Genomic DNA, 20,406 nt, shown 5'->3' on the forward strand with positions numbered 1-20,406 from the left:
ATTTTATTTCTATAGAAAATTTTGTCAAAATTATATTTCTATAGAAAAATTTTTCCAAATTTTATTTCTATAGAAAATTTTTTCCAAATTTTACTTCAATAGAAAATGTTGTCAAAATTTTATTTCTATAGAAACTATAAACTTAATTATATACGTATTTAATCGGCCTTTTTTAGTTTAATATATACCACGTATGGACAATGTGGTATATATTACGGTGTTAGGAAGTTTTAAGATACCTTGCCATCGGCAAGTGTTACCGCAACCCAAGTAATTCGATTGTGGGTGACAGTCTTCAGTAGAAGCTTCTACGCAATCCATGGTGGAGGGTACATAAGCTTCGGCCTGGTCGAACTTACGGCCGTATATAATTGTTTTTCAGCGGTGTATTATCCCTGAGGTGGGATAATCCACCAACTTAAAAATTCAAATCGTAACGGATACTTCAATGTTAAAAATGGTTTCTTAATTCCAAAAAAAAAAAAAACTTTAAACCACATACGCTAAATCCTTAAAATAAGTCTGGCCTATATTTGAAGCGTTTTTATCTTAAATCTAAAGTTTCAATATTTCAGTTAATTGAAGGACAATTTCTTTAAATCAAAAATGTGTTTCATTACTTTAAGGAAAATTAGCCTTAGGTCAAAGACATGGGACTTTAACGGAGGGACGCAAATTTACAAAATTTGTGTCTTAAAATTAATGAAAAAAAATTTAAAGCAAAAATTATAAACTTTATTTTAATTAAAATTAATTTTATTGAATTTAAGAAATTTGTCCTTAATATTTTATAAATTTCGCATCCTAAAATTTAGGTTGCGTAATCTTTAATATCACATAAATATTTTTTTTTTCAGTGTACTGATCATAACCCAATTGGATTTCAGCATATATTATGGACAAAATTAAGTATTATATATTTCTTAACGAACCTCGTTGGCATTACCTGGAAAATTCACCCTCATATGTCTGTGTTTGCGTGTCATCATTATCCTGACCATCAACTACTGCCAAATGTCAGCGAGTTTTTTGTTGTTATTGCTCCACCAGAGTGTGTAAACTGTCAGTATTGTACCAGTGTTGACAGGACACTCCAACTCATACGTTTTCATCATGGTGACCATGACAAAAATACATGTCTGCAGCGGCGAAACGCACATACTTTGCAGTTGACAAACTAATGGTGCACATGAGGTCGGAACATTGGTAAAGGTCTCATTTTTGGGCTATTTCATATGCATAGTTTGGTTATAAAGTCAAACAAATATGGATGCACTGGCCAAATGACCACCAATGTTGAAATGTCTCATAGCGAAGTCGTTCGGTTGATGGTGGCGGGGAGGAAGGTCAGAGCTATCAGAGACAAAGACATTTAAGTGATGAATTGTTGTATTGTTTGTTGTTTGCCGACTAAAAACCAAAAAAAAAAAAAAAACAACCAACAGCAAACAAATGCCGGCTACAACAGAAACTCCCTTCCGGACATCAAGAAATATGCTTACAAACGTCAGAAATTTTTGGCTATCCACCTCACACACTAGCACACATACCCTAGAATTGGTTAGGAATTCCTTTTGGAAGTTTCGTTTCGCCATAAATGCAAACACTGCAAACCGAAATAGACCAACAGCAAATAGAAATGATCTGTGGCATGGCTGAACTTTTTACAGAAACACAAAAATGTTTAATGACTTGTAAATAAAATGCTTGGCCTCTTTGCCAGAGTTATGCTAACCGTATGCGTTTCCTAAATTAAGTTTGCACTTTAACGAGGGGCTAATACAAAAATAAAGCCCCACACATGGAACGAAATGAACTGACAACATTACTGGGTCGACTTTTTTTGGGAAAATTCAAAAATTAGTGGACTTACATTTAAATGAGTATTGTAGAATATATTGTAGAAATAAAAGTTTAACAAATTTTTCTATAGAAATAAAATTTTGACAAAATTATTTATAGAAATAAAATTTAAACAAAATTTTTTATAGAAATAAAATTTTGACAAAATTTTTTATAGAAATAAAATTTTGACAACATTTTCTATAGAAATAAAATTTTGACAAAAATTTCTATAGAAATTAAATTTTGACAACATTTTCTATAGAAATAAAATTTTGACAAAATTATTTATAGAAATAAAATTTAAAACAAAAAAAAATTGTATAGAAATAATTGTTGACAAAAGTTTCTGTAAAAATAAAATTTTGACAAATTTTTCTATAGAAATGAAATTGCTACAAAAAATTTTGACAAAATTTTCTATGGAAATAAAATTTTGATAAAATTTTCTATGGAAATAAAATTTTGACAAAATTTTCTATAGAAATAAAATATTGACAAAATTTTTTATAGAAATAAAATTTTGACAAAATTTTCTATAGAAATAAAATTTTGACAAAATTTTCAGCAGAACTGAAATTTTGACAAAAAGTTTCTATAGAAATAAAATGTTCTATAGAAATGAAATTGCGACAAAAAATTTTGACAACATTTTCTATAGAAATAAAATTTTGAAAAAAAATTTCTATAGAAATAAAATTTAAACAAAATTTTGTATAGAAATAATATTTGACAAAAGTTTCTGTAAAAATAAAATTTTGACAAAATTTTCTATAGAAATGAAATTGCTACAAAAAATTTTGACAAAATTTTCTATGGAAATAAAATTTTGACAAAATTTTCTATAAAAATAAAATTTCGACAAAATTTTCTATAGAAATAAAATATTGACAAAATTTTTAAAAAAATAAAATTTTGACAACATTTTCTGCAGAACTGAAATTTTGACAAAAAGTTTCTATAGAAATAAAATTTTCTATAGAAATGAAATTGCGACAACATTTTCTATAGAAATAAAATTTTGAAAAAAAATTCTATAGAAATAAAATTTTAACAAAATTTTAACAAGTTTCTATAGAAATAAAATTTTCTATAGAAATGAAATTGCGACAAAAAATTTTGACAACATTTTCTATAGAAATAAAATTTTTAAAAAAATTTTATAGAAATAAAATTTAAACAAAATTTTGCATAGAAATAATATTTGACAAAAGTTTCTGTAAAAATAAAATTTTGACAAAATTTTCTATAGAAATGAAATTGCTACAAAAAATTTTGACAAAATTTTCTATGGAAATAAAATTTTGACAAAATTTTCTATAAAAATAAAATTTCGACAAAATTTTCTATAGAAATAAAATATTGACAAAATTTTTTATAGAAATAAAATTTTAACAACATTTTCTGCAGAACTGAAATTTTGACAAAAAGTTTCTATAGAAATAAAATTTTCTATAGAAATGAAATTGCGACAACATTTTCTATAGAAATAAAATTTTGAAAAAAAATTCTATAGAAATAAAATTTTAATAAAATTTTCTATAGAAATCAAATTATGGAAAAATTTTCTATAGAAATAAACTTTGACAAAATTTTCTATAGAAATAACATTTTGACCAAATTTGTTATAGAAATAAAATTTTGACAAAATTTTCTATAGAAATAAAATTTGTACAAAATTTTCTATAGATATAAAATTTTGACAAAATTTTCTTTAGACATGAAATTGTGACAAAAAATTTTGACAAAATTTTCTAAGGAAATAAAATTGTGACAAAATTTTCTGTAGAAATAAAATTTCGACAAAATTTTCTACAGAAATAAAATTTTGACAAAATTTTCTATAGAAATAAAATTTTGACAAATTTTTTTATAGAAATAAAATTTTGACAAAATTTGCGACAAAAAATTTTGACAACATTTTCTATAGAAATAAAATTTTGAAAAAAATTTCTATAGAAATAACATTTTAACAAAATTTTCTATAGAAATAAAATTTTAACAAAATTTTCTATAGAAATCAAATTATGAAAAAATTTTCTATAGAAATACAATTTTGACAAAATTTTCGAGAAAAATTAAAGTTTGACAAAGATTTCTATAGAAATAATATTTGACAAAAGTTTCTATAGAAATAAAATTTTGACCAAATTTTCTGTAGAAATAAAATTTTGATCAAATTTTCTATAGAAATGAAATGTTGACAAGAGTTTCTATAGAAATAAAATTTTAACAAAATTTTCTATAGAAATAAAATTTTGACAAAATTTTCTATAAAGATAAAATTTTCACAAAATGTTATTTCTATAGAAACTCTTGTCAACATTTCATTTCTATAGAAAATTTGATCAAAATAAAATTTAAAAAAAATTGTCTATAAAAATAAAATTTTAACAAAATTTTCTATAGAAATAAAATCTTGACTAAATTTCCTATAAAAATAAAATTTTGACGACATTTTCTATAGAAATAAAATTTGGATAAAACTTTCTATAGAAATAACATTTTGTCAACATTTTCTACAAAAATAAAATTTTGACAGAATTTTCTATAGAAATTATATTTGACAAGGTTTTCTATTGTAACGAAATTTTGAAAACATTTTCACAAAATGTTCTATACAAATAAAATGTTGAGAAAATTTTCTGTGAATTAAATATCATTAAATTTCGTTTATACTACAAACATTTAAAACTCGAAACACTTACAATTCAAGGGATATTTATGAACCAACAAATTGTCGCTAATAGGATCATGATATATAGTGTTGCAATTATTGAAAACAAAATATTTGTTTTCATACTAACTGCGAAAATTTGATCAAAATTTTCTAAATAAGATTTTTTAAATTTGGTTGGTCTGGTAAGACGTTTGGCAAGCTATGCTATATAAATATAACTTATGTGGATAATTTTCTATTGATGACTATAACACGTACATAGCTCAGTGAGTGGTTATTGTGTTGGCTTACAAAGTGCATGGTCCGCGGTTCGATTCTCCGTCCAGGCGAAAGGTAAAAAAATTTTAATAATTTATAAAATCGAATAATTTCTTCTACATTGTTGGTATTACAGGAAAAGGTGTTAAGAACTAAAAAACCTCGTGGATGTGAGAAAGATGTGAGGGAAAATGCAATTGGCAAGAAAACAATGTTTTTTTTTTTTTTTTTTTGAGCTAGTCTTTATGAAATTGTTTTTACATCCCGGAAAAGAATAAACGTTTATCACAAAAAGTATATACTTTCTTCCAAATACACTTCCTTACAGCGAAAAGCAAATGAGAAACGAACTTTGTTTGTCTAAAATTTCGTTTAGGAGCAAATGAGAAACGAACTTTGTTTGTCTAAAATTTCGTTTAGGAGGAAAGAATTATTTTTTTGCGTATAGCAACCATGTGAACTCGACTTTTCATGTTTTCGAATTTGTCAACATTTTGTAAGATAGAAACCACTTTACTACATTTTTCGTAAGGTCGATTATCCATCTTTCTGACATAAACTGCGGTTAAACCGGTACGTAATTTTGTCTTGAGTGACAATATTTGAACCATATAGCATTCGCCTTACAATCCGAAATCGACTTCACGATATTTTTTTAAAACGTCACACTAGCTTACAAAAACAGAAAAAAACCTGAAATTTCTGAAAGGCTGAATCTTATGTACCCTTTAGTTTGAATTACGTACAAAGTCCTACTAATGACTGTCATCCAAAAACTCCGGAAATAACATAGAATTTCAGAATCAGTTTAGATTTGTTCGAATTGGCTATCTTTGGTATGAATAATAGCCTTTAAACGGCCTATAAAGCCATCAAACTCTTCACGAAAGTGGCTCTGCGGTATTTTGGCCCATTCTCGGCAAAGATTATACATAATTTTTTTTTTCTCACCTGTATAAGCTTTTATATACGATATTACAAAAATTCTTAAATGTTCACATGACCCGTTCAGGACAATTTCCATTACGAATATTTCCACCAATGTTTGTTTTTTTTTTTTTTAATTCTGCCACTGTTATTTCCTTGTAAGGCTCTATATAGGAACACATTTTGATTACAGCAATCTCAGAGAAATCATTTAGTCCGCAGCTGTTTATGCTGTTTTTCTAGGCAAATGATCCCTTCATTGCAAGGACAATTTACTGGACAAATATGCGAACGTATGGCCATGAATACTGTCAATTTGTCAAATTCCCAACTTAAGAGAAATGTATATGGTGAGCGAGAGAGAGAGAGAGAGAGAGAAAGTGGGAGGGAGGATAGTATTTTAAGGCCCCATTGCAAAAAGGCAATGTTAAATTTAATTAAAATACTCGCTCATGTGAGCCATGAAATTGTATATTTAATTTAAGAAATTCAAAAAAAAATCAACTTTTAATGTTAGTTTCTTACTTACCGAGTAGCTATGGGGCCACCATGAGCCATATGAGCTGCCTTTGATGCCAGTGTGCGATATTGAATTCTCCAGTACCACCAAATAAATTTATTCTGGCACTGAAGGTTCTACAATAACGTCAGCTCGAGTATTTGTGTTGATTAAATGTTCAGGGTGAACAGAAATAGCTTTTCTTTTGCCATGAATGTTGAAGGAAAATTGTTTATCATAGTGATGGTGGTGGTGGATTTCACCAAATGTCCTGCACATTCCATATACATATACTTAAGTGCCTTTATATATATTGTAGTTCATTAATATATTTCACTGCCAATAAGCCAAGGTTCATCAATCATCGATTATTTTCATTCGAGACTGTTAGACAAAAATTGCAGAAATCCTTTTGGTGAGTTCACATGGTTGAGTTTTAATTTAAAAATTGTGTCTGTTAGTTTGTGTAACATAATTTTTCACAAACCAAGGAAATTTTGACAAAATGTTCTATAGAAATAAAATTTTAACTAAATTTTCCAAAGAAATAAAATTTTGATAAAATTTTCTATAGAAATAAAATGTTGAGCAAATTTTCTATAGAAACAATATTTTGACCAAATTTTCTATAGCAATAAAATTTTGACCAAATTTTCTATAGAAGTAAAATTTTGAAAAAGTCTTCTGTACACGGATGAAAAAGACTGTTTTTCATATGTTTGGCTATAAACATTATATGTTTGGAACACAAATTTTTAAACACAATATTTTTGAGTGCAAGCATATAATGTTCATAAACTAGCATAACATGTTTGGGACATATATGTTAATATGTTAGAACATATTATGTTTGGGACATAAAATGTTTGTAAATATAATATGCTTGGATGCAAACATATATTAATTTAGAAATAGCCTATAAACATATATGTGTTTAGTAGCTTGGAGCGCTATTTAACAGGGAGCGATATTGAATTAAGTTGGTGGTTGTTGCTTGTTATTACAAAATAAACATTTTATTTTTCCTTGGGCAATTGATCAGCTACTTCTTTGATCCTTACAAACTGTGTGGTCCGCTGTTCGAATCCCCGTCCGGCAAAAGGTAAAATTAAAATAAAACAAAAATTATACAATTGAATAATTTCTTCTACAATGTTTGTGTTACAGAAAAAGGTGCTAAGAACTAAAAAATCTCGTGGAAGTGAGAAAGATGTGGGGGAATATACAATTGGGCAGAAACAAAATTTTGAGCATTCAGGTCGAAAACCTATGTTGTTAGCACCTATATTACCTGTTTATTTTCATAATTCGTTATGATTGTAAATATATAAATAAATAAATACAATTTTGAGCACAATATTGTTTGGGAGAAGTTTTTTTAAGCCTATAATATTTTTGGGTGCAAAATGCTTCCAAACATATTACATGTTCACATAATAACATATTGTTTTTTGGAAGACAACATTATTGAATTTGGATGCAAAAATACAAAATGTTTGGAACTTAGAATACCCAAACATATATTGTCTAGACTAATATGCTTTCAAACATATTATATATTGGAAGAGATCAAACATATAAATGTTTGGGCAATACCCAAAAATGTATATGCTTGAAGCAAAATATGTTTGGGAGTATATGTTACAGAAGCGATTTTTTGTGAGCGTGTAGAAATAAAATTTTGGCCTAATGTTCTATAGAAATAAAATTTTGACACAATTTTCTATAGAAATAAAATTTTGAAAAAATTTTCTATAGAAATAAAATTTTGACAAAATTTTCTATAGAAATAAAATGTTGAACAAATTTTTGATAGAAATAAAATTTTGACCAAATTAAATTTTGACAAAATTTTCTACAGAAATAAAATTTTGACAAAATTAAATTTTGACAAAATTTTCTACAGAAATAAAATTTTGACAAAATTTTCTATATAAATAAAATTTTGACAAAATTTTCTATAGGTATAAAATGTTGACAAAATTTTCTATAGAAATAAAATGTTGAGCAAATTTTCTATAGAAATAAAATGTTGAGCAAATTTTCTATAGAAATAAAATGTCGAGCAAATTTTCTATAGAAATAATATTTTGACCAAATTTTCTTTAGCAATAAAATATTGACCAAATTTTCTATAGAAGTAAAATTTTGACTAAGTCTTCTGTAGAAATAAAATTTTGCCAAAATTTTCTATAGAAATAAAATGTTGACAACATTTTCTATAGAAATAAAATGTTGACAACATTTTCTATAGAAATAAAATGTTGACCAAATTTTTTATAGAAATAAAATTTTGACAAAATTTTCTATAGAAATATAATTTTGACAAAATTTTCTATAGAAATGAAATTTTGACAAAATTTTCTATAGAAATAAAATGTTGAGCAAATTTTCTATAGAAATAAAATGTTGAGCAAATTTTCTATAGAAATAATATTTTGACCAAATTTTCTATAGCAATAAAATATTGAAAAAATTTTCTATAGATGTAAAATTTTGACAAAGTCTTCTGTAGAAATAAAATTTTGTCAAAATTTTCTATATAAATAAAATTTTGACAAAATTTTCTATTGAAATAAAATGTTGACCAAATTTTTTATAGAAATAAAATTTTTACCAAATTAAATTTTGACAAAATTTTCAACAGATATAAAATTTTGAACAAATTTTCTATAGAAATAAAATTTTGAACGAATATTGCATATAAATAAAGTTTTCTATGGAAATAAAATGTTGACAAAATTTTTTATAGAAATAAAATTTTGACCAAATTAAAGTTTGACAAAATTTTCTACAGATATAAAATTTTGAACAAATTTTCTATAGAAATAAAATTTTGAACGAATATTCTATAGAAATAAAGTTTTCTATAAAAATAAAATTTTGTCAAAATTTTATCAAAGTTTTCTATAGATATAAAATTTTGACAAAGTGTTCTATAGAAATAAAATTTTGACCTCATTTTCTATAGAAATAAAATTTTACCAAATTTTCTATAGAAATAAAATGTTGACCAAATTTTGTATAGAAATAAAATTTTGACAAAATTTTCTATTGAAATAAAATGTTGACCAAATTTTTTATAGAAATAAAATTTTGACCAAATTAAATTTTGACCAAATTAAATTTTGACAAAATTTTCAACAGATATAAAATTTTGAACAAATTTTCTATAGAAATAAAATTTTGAACGAATATTCCATATAAATAAAGTTTTCTATGGAAATAAAATGTTGACAAAATTTTTTATAGAAATAAAATTTTGACCAAATTAAAGTTTGACAAAATTTTCTACAGATATAAAATTTTGAAAAAATTTTCTATAGAAATAAAATTTTGAACGAATATGTTTCCGTTAAATAAATTTTGTTTAATCGGCTCGTGGGCGCCGGAAACTATGCTATATAATTATAACTGTATGACTGTTTGCGTTGCTTGTGCGTTGGTGGCTATAGCGATAATTGTCTGTTGATGACAATAACAGCTACATAGCCAAGTGGTTAGTGTGTTTGCTTACAAATTGCATGGTCCGTGGTTCGATTCTCCGTCCAGACGAAAGATAAAATTAAAAAAATTATAAAATCGAATAAATCCTTCAACATTGTTCGTATTACAGAAAAAGGTGCTAAGAACTAAAAAAATCTCGTGGAAGTGAGAAAGAAGTGAGGGAAAATGCAATTAGCCAGAAAAGATTGTCTTTTTGAGTTAGTCTTTATGAAATTGTTTTTACATCCTGGAAAAGAATAAACGTTTAGCACAAAAAATATATTATTTATTTTATTATTTAATTTAAACTTATTTATACGGGCACTAGCAACTAGAGGCTATCGGCCTACAAAAAGTATACACTTTTCTTCCATATAAACGTCCTTACAGCGAAAAGTAAATGAGAAACGATCTTTGTTTGTCTAAAATTTCGTTTGGGAGGAAAGAATTATTTTTTTGCGTGTAGAATTATAGATGGATATGAACCACTGTTTGCATGGTTCAGGGAGAAATTCTAAGATGATTGTGCACTGGAGGCATATATGAGTAGCCCCTTTTTTATTTTTCGAAAAAAAAAAAAATAATTTTCGAACAAATGTTTATTTTTTTATCAAATAAAACAAAAATTCAAGCTTGAGATCGTTGGAAATTTTTTTTTATATTTGATATAATAAAAAATCGAATAAAACCAAATTATCTAACTTATTTTTTTTTATGCTAAATATTTTTGAGCTTATTTTCACATATCTAAAACTCTTTGTTTATAATAATTATTTGCCATTTCTGAAACACTTATTTAATAATCCACGAGATAGTATGTCTGCCACCAAACAAAAGCCCTCCCATTCGGCAATCTTCTTTGCTATTCCTATTAAATGGTTTTGTAACAAAAATTAAATATTTGCTCTATAACGTATGGCAAAAAAAAGCTTAACACACCATATTTTTCACAAAGTTTACACAGCAATCAATAGCTGTCGAGAATAATTTTGAAGTGACCATTATGCGCTGAAGGACTAACGTGGCATCGATATTGCTGAAACTCCCTTGTAAACCAATACCCAGCCATCCATAAATATTTATCGATTGTCGGCAACTATATCCCTTGGCCATGGCTATTTGGTGGGATTTTTGTTGTTGTTCTGTTTTCGAGTTTGGAAAGGGAGCTAGAGTGCCGAAGTTTTTGCCTTAAATGACCCTAAGGCCATGGAGAGAGGGATGGAGGAGTTTATAAACGAATCGATTCTAACACACACAGAAAACAAATTTGTTGTGCCAACCAATTTTTTTGCCAACCGATTTATTTGGTCCCATCTACCATCAGAATATAACCGACAATATTTGTTAGAGCAACCAATTCTTGTCTGGCACAACAATACATAAATTGTTTGGATAACTAAAATTTGAGCACACTAACACTCTAATTGGTAATCCCAACCAATAAAATTTCATTCGTTTGTTAAAACAACTAATTATTTTTTCGGACAACCTTATGAAATTAAGAAACCTTCCTTTGAATTATGTTTAATTTATATTTAATTTTATTACATATTAATATTTTTTGTATTGATTATTGAGCTAATAAAAATTCGTCATCTGTACAATATTTTTGAACTGGGAAAGAAACTTCACAAAATAGCTAGTTGCGATGTTTGCAAACCAATCTGCATAATTTTCAGGCGCAAGGAGGTCCTCGCCCTATAAGAAATCTTCTAAACTTGTTATCTCCGATTTCATAAATCTTATTGGTGGACAGTTCTCAAAATATTTTGCTTTTAAAGCCTGAAAGAAAAAAATACCTAACGAAATTTTTGCGTTAATATCAAATTTGGCATGATCGCGGTCTGATGGCAAAATTTGTCTAAAAGTACACGCCTTGCATGATTACATATACCATTCGGTTTGAGTCGCAGAAGTAAAGCCAATGTATCCGAAACACCTACAGAACTTAGAACTGAATGGAAATGTTTCAGTTGCGGTACTTATAATTACCGGATCGATTTTCAGCGTGACTCTGAACTCAGGCATGGATCATGAAATGTTGTCGTTACATCGGAAGTCGTCACATTTGTTGGGATATCCCAAAAGGGAAAAAGGTAAAGAGTGAGGAGTATTAATTTAATTTGATGTTTAAATTACTTACCACTTAAGAATACAGCTAACCAATTTAAAAATATACAAAAAATCTCTCAGACTTGGCCACTATGAAAACGCGCACCTTCTAACGTGGACGGTTTTCTAACTGGACACCTGCCAAATGTGGACAAAAGTTAGACGACCGTTTGTGTCTTCCATTCACTGTATATGTATAATTCACAGCAATCCTTTATGGACAGAATGTTCTCTAAATTTGAGTAAACGTCATCAAAATATTGAATTGACAACAATATATTTGTTGTCATATATGTATATGTAATCCATAGCAACCAATTCCCTTAATAACTATCAAATCTGTTAACACAACCAACTTAGTTGTTAAACAGACCTTCAGTTGGGCATGGAAGCATATTGGCAAAAGAAGTCAGTTAGCACAACGGGGTGCAATAAATTGAAATGGTTGCTTACTTCAATATATAAATAACGACCAATACTTGGTCGTGTGTACCAACTTTCGGTCACACCGCTATTATATTGGTTATATAAACTATCTAACAAAAGAAATAACTAACAATTATTCCCCACAATTAAAAATTGTGGGTCTCCACTATCTAATAGTTGTCGTAATCGAATTCCAACCAATCATTTCTCTGGGTGCAGGACGAAATATTTTTGGGAGCAAAGTCAATGTTTGCTGGGTCACTCCCAAACGGATGGTAATTTGTAAACAATGTCCTGTTAAATGGAGCGACAATAAGCGCATCAATTTATTTGCCTAGCCAATATTGTTGATATTTCGACAATTGTTTTAGTCTTTTTTGTCCACAATCCAGGATTCCCTTGCAATGTGTGTGATTGTGACGGGGGGTCTGAGGTGCGGGACAATTAATTCACAATTCAATTAAAAGGGATCAGCTAGAAAATCCTATTCCAACAAATTAGATTCTTATAACTTTTCCTTTCTCCTTTTTACTCTTATTTCCTTACAGGGACTATTTTTATGATAGCTACTATTCGTCGACCATTCATCGAGGCAGTGCAATACGCCAGAAAAAACGCAAACGCCTTATGAGCACCAATTCCAGTCGCATAGTTACTCTAAGTGATGCTGTCAATAGCAATAATATCAATGTTGCCATGGCGGCAGCCACTATGGCTCAACAACAACAACAATTAGTCCAACAACAGCATCAGCAACATCATCAACATCAACAACAACAACAGCAGCAACATCACCAGCAACAGGCTGCTGTAGTGGCTATGGCTGCTATGGCTAATTTATTGCCACAACAGCAAATGTTGATACATCATCATGGACAACAAAGTCTGTTGTCCAATACAAATGGTGCAGCGGCAGCAGCAGCATGTAATGGTACGACCACGGCTCCACATCATGCTAGTCTGAATATGTATTTGCAACAACAACAGCAGCATCAACAAATCAAACAGCAACAACATGCTGCAGCTGTGGCAGCTGCCCAATATGCTGCCGCAGCTACCAATGGTCAGTTGCAATTGAAAATGTCATCGCCCATGATAACAGCTCCCACGGGTCAATCGGCAGCTGCAGCAGCGGCGGCGGCAGTAGTGGCGTCCACATCCTCATTGCTAGGCCATGACAATGATCAAATGTTAGCAACCACAGCCCCATCTGCCACACATCAGACACACATAATGCAACAACAACAGCAGCAGGCTGCAGGGACTCACAATATGCAGCCATTAACGTTGACATTGTCACCACAACAGCAGCACCAACATCATCATCATCATCAACAACAACAACAACAGCATTATAACAATCTACAGCAACAGCACTATCCTAAACACAACAACAATACTCACCAAAACCAACAACAGCAACAACAACAGATTTTGTATAACCAACAGACAATGCAACAGCATCCGATCCAGGATCAATTAGCAGTGACCCAGCCATGGGGACCTTTCAAAGTCTACAGTAAGTACTCATATGCCATTGATTTATGTCCAAATAGCCTCCCCCCCAAGCAATATCAAAGGACAGGTAGGGACATACATTCACAAATGCAACAACAACAAATAGACAAATCCATATACGGTCGAAATTCGGCCCAGCCAGAATTTTACAAAAAAAAAAAACCAGTAAGGAAAGTCTAAAGTCGGGCGGGGCCGACTATATTATACCCTGCACCACTTTGTAGATCTAAATTTTCGATACCATATCACATCCGTCAAATGTGTTGGGGGCTATATATAAAGGTTTGTCCCAAATACATAAATTTAAATATCACTCGATCTGGAAGAATTTGATAGACTTCTACAAAATCTATAGACTCAAAATTTAAGTCGGCTAATGCACTATGGTGGAACACAATGTAAGTAAAAAATAAATATGGGAAACGTTTAAATCTGAAGCAATTTTAAGGAAACTTCGCAAAAGTTTACTTATGATTTATCGCTCGATATATATGTATTAGAAGTTTAGGAAAATGAGAGTCATTTTTACAACTTTTCGACTAAGCAGTGGCGATTTTACAAGGAAAATGTTGGTATTTTGACCATTTTTGTCGAAATCAGAAAAACATATATATGGGAGCTTTATCTAAATCTGAACCGATTTCAACCAAATTTGGCACGCATAGCTACAATGCTAATTCTACTCCCTGTGCAAAATTTCAACTAAATCGGAGTTAAAAATTGGCCTCTGTGGTCATATGAGTGTAAATCGGGCGAAAGCTTTATATGGGAGATATATCCAAATCTGAACCGATTTCAAGCAAATTTGGCACGCACAGTTACAACGCTAATTCTACTCCCTATGCAAAATTTCAACTAAATCGGAGCAAAAAATTGGCCTCTGTGGGCAAATGAGTGTAAATCGGGCGAAAGCTATATATGGGAGCTATATCTAAATCTGAACCGATTTTGCTGATATTTTGCAAGTTTTTCGAGACTCATAAAATATTCGGATGTACGGAATTTGAGGAAGATCGGTTGATATACACGCCAATTATGACCAGATCGGTGAAAAATATATATGGCAGCTATATCTAAATCTGAACCGATTTTTTCCAAAATCAATAGGGATCGTCTTTGAGCCGAAACAGGACCCTATACCAAATTTTAGGACAATCGGACTAAAACTGCGAGCTGTACTTTGCACACAAAAATACATCAACAGACAGACAGACAGACGGGCAGACAGACAGACAGACAGACGGACATCGCTAAATCGACTCAGAATTTAATTCTAAGACGATCGGTATACTAAACAATGGGTCTCAGACTTTTCCTTCTTGGCGTTACATACAAATGCACAAAGTTATTATACCCTGTACCACATAAATATATATATATATATATATATATATATATATATATATATATATATATATATATATATATATATATATATATATATATATATATATATATATATATATATATATATATATATATATATATATATATATATATATATATATATATATATATATATATATATATATATATATATATATATATATATATATATATATATATATATATATATATATATAGTTTTGAATGGCAACAAACATTGATAGAAAAAGCTTCGTAAAATTAATGAAGTTTGTCATTAAAATTTACCTAATGAAACAATTTCATATATACGATGAAACTTTTCGTTATTGTTACGGTTTTTCTAATAAATAACGAAATATTTCGTTCAGTTAATGAAGAATATCATTATTTTAATGATTAGCTCAATTTTATGGGATTTTTCGTCATTTTTATGAATTTTATTGAGAATAAAATGCAAAAAAACATTCTTTTGATACTACAAAAAAAAATTACTTTTTCATAGTATTTAGGAAAAGCATCGTACATTATATGAAAATTTTTTCATTTCATTTCATTTATTTTTTTTCACATGATAGGTCGAAATTTATTGACCCACATTGGATCAAACCCCCCCGAAATGAATGAATATTTTTATATAAATAAATATATATTTTTAGCTGCATAGAAAAATCTTATCGAAGATGTTGAAGAAAGCTGGAGGTTTTATTTTGAAAAACGCTTACCTATAAAACTTGCACAAATCATAGAATACTAGTTGAAAAACCCGTCAAACGACGGTCGGAAAAAAAAACAAATTATTTTTGTTCTCGCACCACAAATTTCATTTTTGGAAAATGTATTTCTGCTTTTTATGTGTGTTTGTTGTTCTTTTTGTGAACATGACTCGCTTTGTTTGGCCATAGCAACAACAACGAAACAGCCAAACACACATGTGTAAATGAAATGGCGCAAAACCTGCGAAAAGAACCTGCCTAATTCAGTGATGGAAGCAATAAAGAGATTTTTCCAAACGTGCATATTCTTTTAAAAATTTTGGTCACTTTGCCAGTTACTCAGGAATGGAAAATACAATTTTTAAGAAAGCTACTTCTTACTAAATTTCAACAAAAATTTCACTGGAAGATTATTGTCAAGTGACTGAATTTTAAAGAAAATAAAATTTTGACAAAATTTTCTATAGAAATAAAATTTGTACAAAATTTTCAATTGAAATAAAATGTTGACAAAATTTTCTATAAAAATAAAATTTTACAAAAATTCTATATAGAAATAAAATTTTGACAACATTTTCTACCGAAATAAAAAATCGATAATATAGAATCGCATTCTTTTTTCGACTAAAACGTTCTTGAAGTTCAATAAAATCCTGTTTTTGACTATGTCTTTTACAAAATCGAGATTTTTTTCCCACATGAACATGTCTGTTTTGCCATATTTGTAAAATACTATTAGCAAATAAGGTTGATAAAGACTTTCTCAAAATATTAAAATATTTTGTCAAAGCTATTGCACCATAAATCTGATATCGACTCAAAAATGTCTACACAAAAGGTACTAAATCATTCGCGGGGGTACTACGGTACTGACCGGGGTGAAAATGGTTTGAAAAAAGTACTATAGTACTGCATTTTCCATCCCTGCAGTTACTACGTGCTCATCCGAACGTTCATTTTCAACAATGAAGAGATTAAAGACGTATCTTAGAAATTCGACTAGCGAGAGTAGACTCAAAGGATTGGCATTAATGTCGGTTCATCGCCGAATAAATGTGCCGACTGAAGAAGTCATTGATTTATTTGCTGCCCAAAAAGCCCGTCGGCTCAATTTAATATTATAACAAGTATATACAGCACTAAGTTCAGCCGGGCCGAATCTTAAATACCCACCACCATGAACCAAATATTAGGGTTTCCTTTGAAATTTCAGGAGGGCTTGAGGACTTGAGGACACTTCCCGAAGATAAATTTAAAGATTTCACCTATGAGGACTATATCAGATTCTGGATTTATAAGAACCATTTTTGTTTGAGTTTTAGAGGAATCATTAACATCTCTTGTAAGTGTGCAAGAAAATTATAAAATAAAGTCTTGATTTGAAATCTTAAATCTGTAGAAGTAAAATCTGGAAATTTTACATTGAGTTTCAAGCAATTTTCATGATCAGTGCGCCTTCTACACCCTCAAGAAGTGAAGTCGGTCTATATGGAGGCATTACCAAATGGATCGATAAAAACTTAATCCGATACACGTTTTTGTGAGCCTAAAATACCAGAATATTTACAATTTCAGGCAAATCATATAAAAACTACGGTTTCTAGAAACCCAAGGAGTTAACTCGGGAGATCGATGTTATGGGGGCTATACTAAAATATGGACCGATACTCACCGTTTTCGGCACACCTCTTTATGACCCGAAAATACCTCTAGATTTCCAATTTCAGGCAAATAGGATAAAAACTTCGGATTCTAGAAGCCCAAGAAGTAAAATCTTGAAATCGGTCTATATGGGGGCTATACCAAAATATGGACCGATACTCACCATTTTCGGCACACCTCTTTATGGTCCTAAAATACCTCTAGATTTCCAATTTCAGGCAAATTGGATAAAAACTACGATTTCTATAAGCCCAAGACCCCAAATCGGGAGGTCGGTTTATATGGGGACTATATCAAAACCTGGACCGATATAGCCCATCTTCGAACATGACCTGCCTGCAGACAAAAGACGAGTTTGTGCAAAATTTCAGTACGATTGCTTCATTATAGAAGACTGTAGCGTGATTAAAACAGACAGACGGACATCGTTATATCGTCTTAGAATTTCTCCCTGATCAAGAATATATATACATTATATAGTCGGAAATCGATATTTCGATGTGTTAGAAACGGAATGACAAATTTTTTATACCCCCGTCACCATTCTATGGTGGTGGGTATAAAAATATTGTATACATACCTATGCATAAATAAAATTTTCTACACATGAGATTATATGAATATTTTTTTTTTAAGTTGAACACCCCCCCCCCCCCCCCCCAATTAAAATCCTGGCTACGGCCTTGCCCTCCACCATAGGATGGGGGTATATTTACTTTGTCATTCCGTTTGTAGCATATCGAAATATTGCTCTAAGACTCCATAAAGTATATATTCTGGGTCGTGGTGAAATTCTGATATCACGCTAACTTCCGAACGAAACAAGCTATCGACTTGAAACTTTGCACAATTAGTTGTTATGGATGTAGGTCGGATGGTATTGCAATTGGGCCATATCGGACCACTATACGTATAGCCTCCATATAAACCGACGCACAGATTTGGTTTGCGGAGCCTCTTGGAGGAGCAAAATTCATCCGATTCGATTGAAATTTGGTACGTGATCTAAGTATATGGTCTCTAGCAACCATGCATGAATTGGTCCATATCGGTTAATAATTATATGTGGCCCCCATATAAACCCATACCCAGATTTGAGCTCCGATACCTTGCCATCGGCAAGTGTTACCGCAACCCAAGTAATTCGATTGTGGATGACAGTCTTTAGTACAACTTTCTATGCAATCCATGGTGGAGGATGCATAAGATTCGGCCTGGCCGAACTTACGGCCGCATATACTTGTTTATAACTCATTTTTTCATATTTTTAATGGATTATTTTTACTTTGTTAAAAAAAGAGTAATAATTAAAAAAATGGTACAAATTATTAAAATGTTGTCGAACAAATGCGAAATCCATTCTAGAAATATTGCAAATTTTTAAAAAATATTTGAGGTCAAACGTTTCAGACAAGCCTTAGCATGAATTAAAAATTATGAACAATTATAAGAATTCTTTTTTTTTTTTTTTTGAAAGACTGAATTCGGATCACACCTTAAGAAGTTGTGCAAATTCAGTGCAACGGCTGTTCAAATTGTGGACATCCGCCCTATGACTAGCCCATGTTAAATCCATCGTTTCTGCACCAATTTTCCATCACTTGCGGATACAAAAACAAAATTTGTACTACTTTTTGGGCGACTCGTTTCTTGCTGGAGATTGAAACATATTACAAATGTTTTATCTATTTTCCCTTAAACATACATTTTCATAGAACATTGCATTAAAATTTGAGAAAGGTTTCTTAAGGAAAATATTAAACGATTTTAAATGAAGCAAACGTCATTTATTCGATTGTTAAATTTAGTCTATGTTTGGAAATGGTTTATTTTTATACCCTCCACCATAGGATGGATGGTATATTAACCTTGTAATTCCGTTCGTAACACATCGAAATATTGCTCTAAGACCCCATAAAGTATATACACGCAAAAAAATAATTCTTTCCTCCCAAACGAAATTTTAGACAAACAAAGTTCGTTTCTCATTTGCTTTTCGCTGTAAGGAAGTGTATTTGGAAGAAAAGTATATACTTTTTGTGATAAACGTTTATTCTTTTCCCGGATGTAAAAACAATTTCATAAAGACAAACTTAAAAAAATCATTGTTTTCTTGCTAATTGCATTTTCCCTTACATCTTTCTCACATCCACGAGATTTTTTAGTTCTTAACACCTTTTCCTGTAATACCAACAATGTAGAAGAAATTATACGATTTTATAAATTTTTAAATTTTTTTTTACCTTTCGCCTGGACGGAGAATCGAACCGCGGACCATGCACTTTGTAAGCCAACACACTAACCACTGAGCTATGTACCTGTTATGGTCATCAATAGATAAATATCCATATAAGTTATATTTATATAGTATAGCTTGCGGCGCCCACGAATCGAATAAACAAAGTTTATTTAACAGAAACAAACATTTAGTTTGGCACCGTGGAGCAGTGGTTGCTACGTCCGACTTGCATGTCAAGGGTCGTGGGTTCGATCCCTGCTTCGACCAAAGTTTTTTTTATTTTTTGTTTTTTTTTTACATATATTCCAGATATGTTCGGAAGATTCCGAAAAATGTTCAACATTACATTGTAGTATATTAAAATTTGAACTGTAAAATGTGTCTCATTGAAGACCTAAAGTCAGAAAAGAAAAGTGTTTGATATAAACGAAATGGACTGTGTTGTTTTTCCAAAAATAACTTTTTTTATTGAAAAAATAAACATTTTGTAACAAACGAATTTTTTCGGTGATAAAAGTTTAAAATTTTCGAAGCAATTCAAAAAACTCTAGCAAAAGAAAAACGTTTTCGGTACACGTTTTCCAAACGTTTTTTTTCTTTGCGTGTATATTCTGGGTCGTGGTGAAATTCTGAGTCCATCTAAGCATGTCCGTCCGTCTGTTGAAATCACGCTAAC

At 30.0% G+C, this 20,406-nt stretch overlaps 1 protein-coding gene across 1 annotated transcript in view; it reads left to right on the plus strand.

Moving 5' to 3' along the window:
• LOC142236207 (uncharacterized) overlaps positions 1 to 20,406 on the plus strand; it is a 78,060-nt gene that overhangs the window by 27,718 nt on the left and 29,936 nt on the right. The window contains exon 4 of the mRNA XM_075307473.1: positions 12,779 to 13,749. Coding sequence (XP_075163588.1) covers positions 12,779 to 13,749 — 971 coding nt within the window. The remainder of the gene's footprint in view (positions 1 to 12,778; positions 13,750 to 20,406) is intronic.

The sequence above is a fragment of the Haematobia irritans genome, chromosome 4 (genome assembly GCF_050003625.1).
Source record: "Haematobia irritans isolate KBUSLIRL chromosome 4, ASM5000362v1, whole genome shotgun sequence".
NCBI lineage: Eukaryota > Metazoa > Arthropoda > Insecta > Diptera > Muscidae > Haematobia > Haematobia irritans.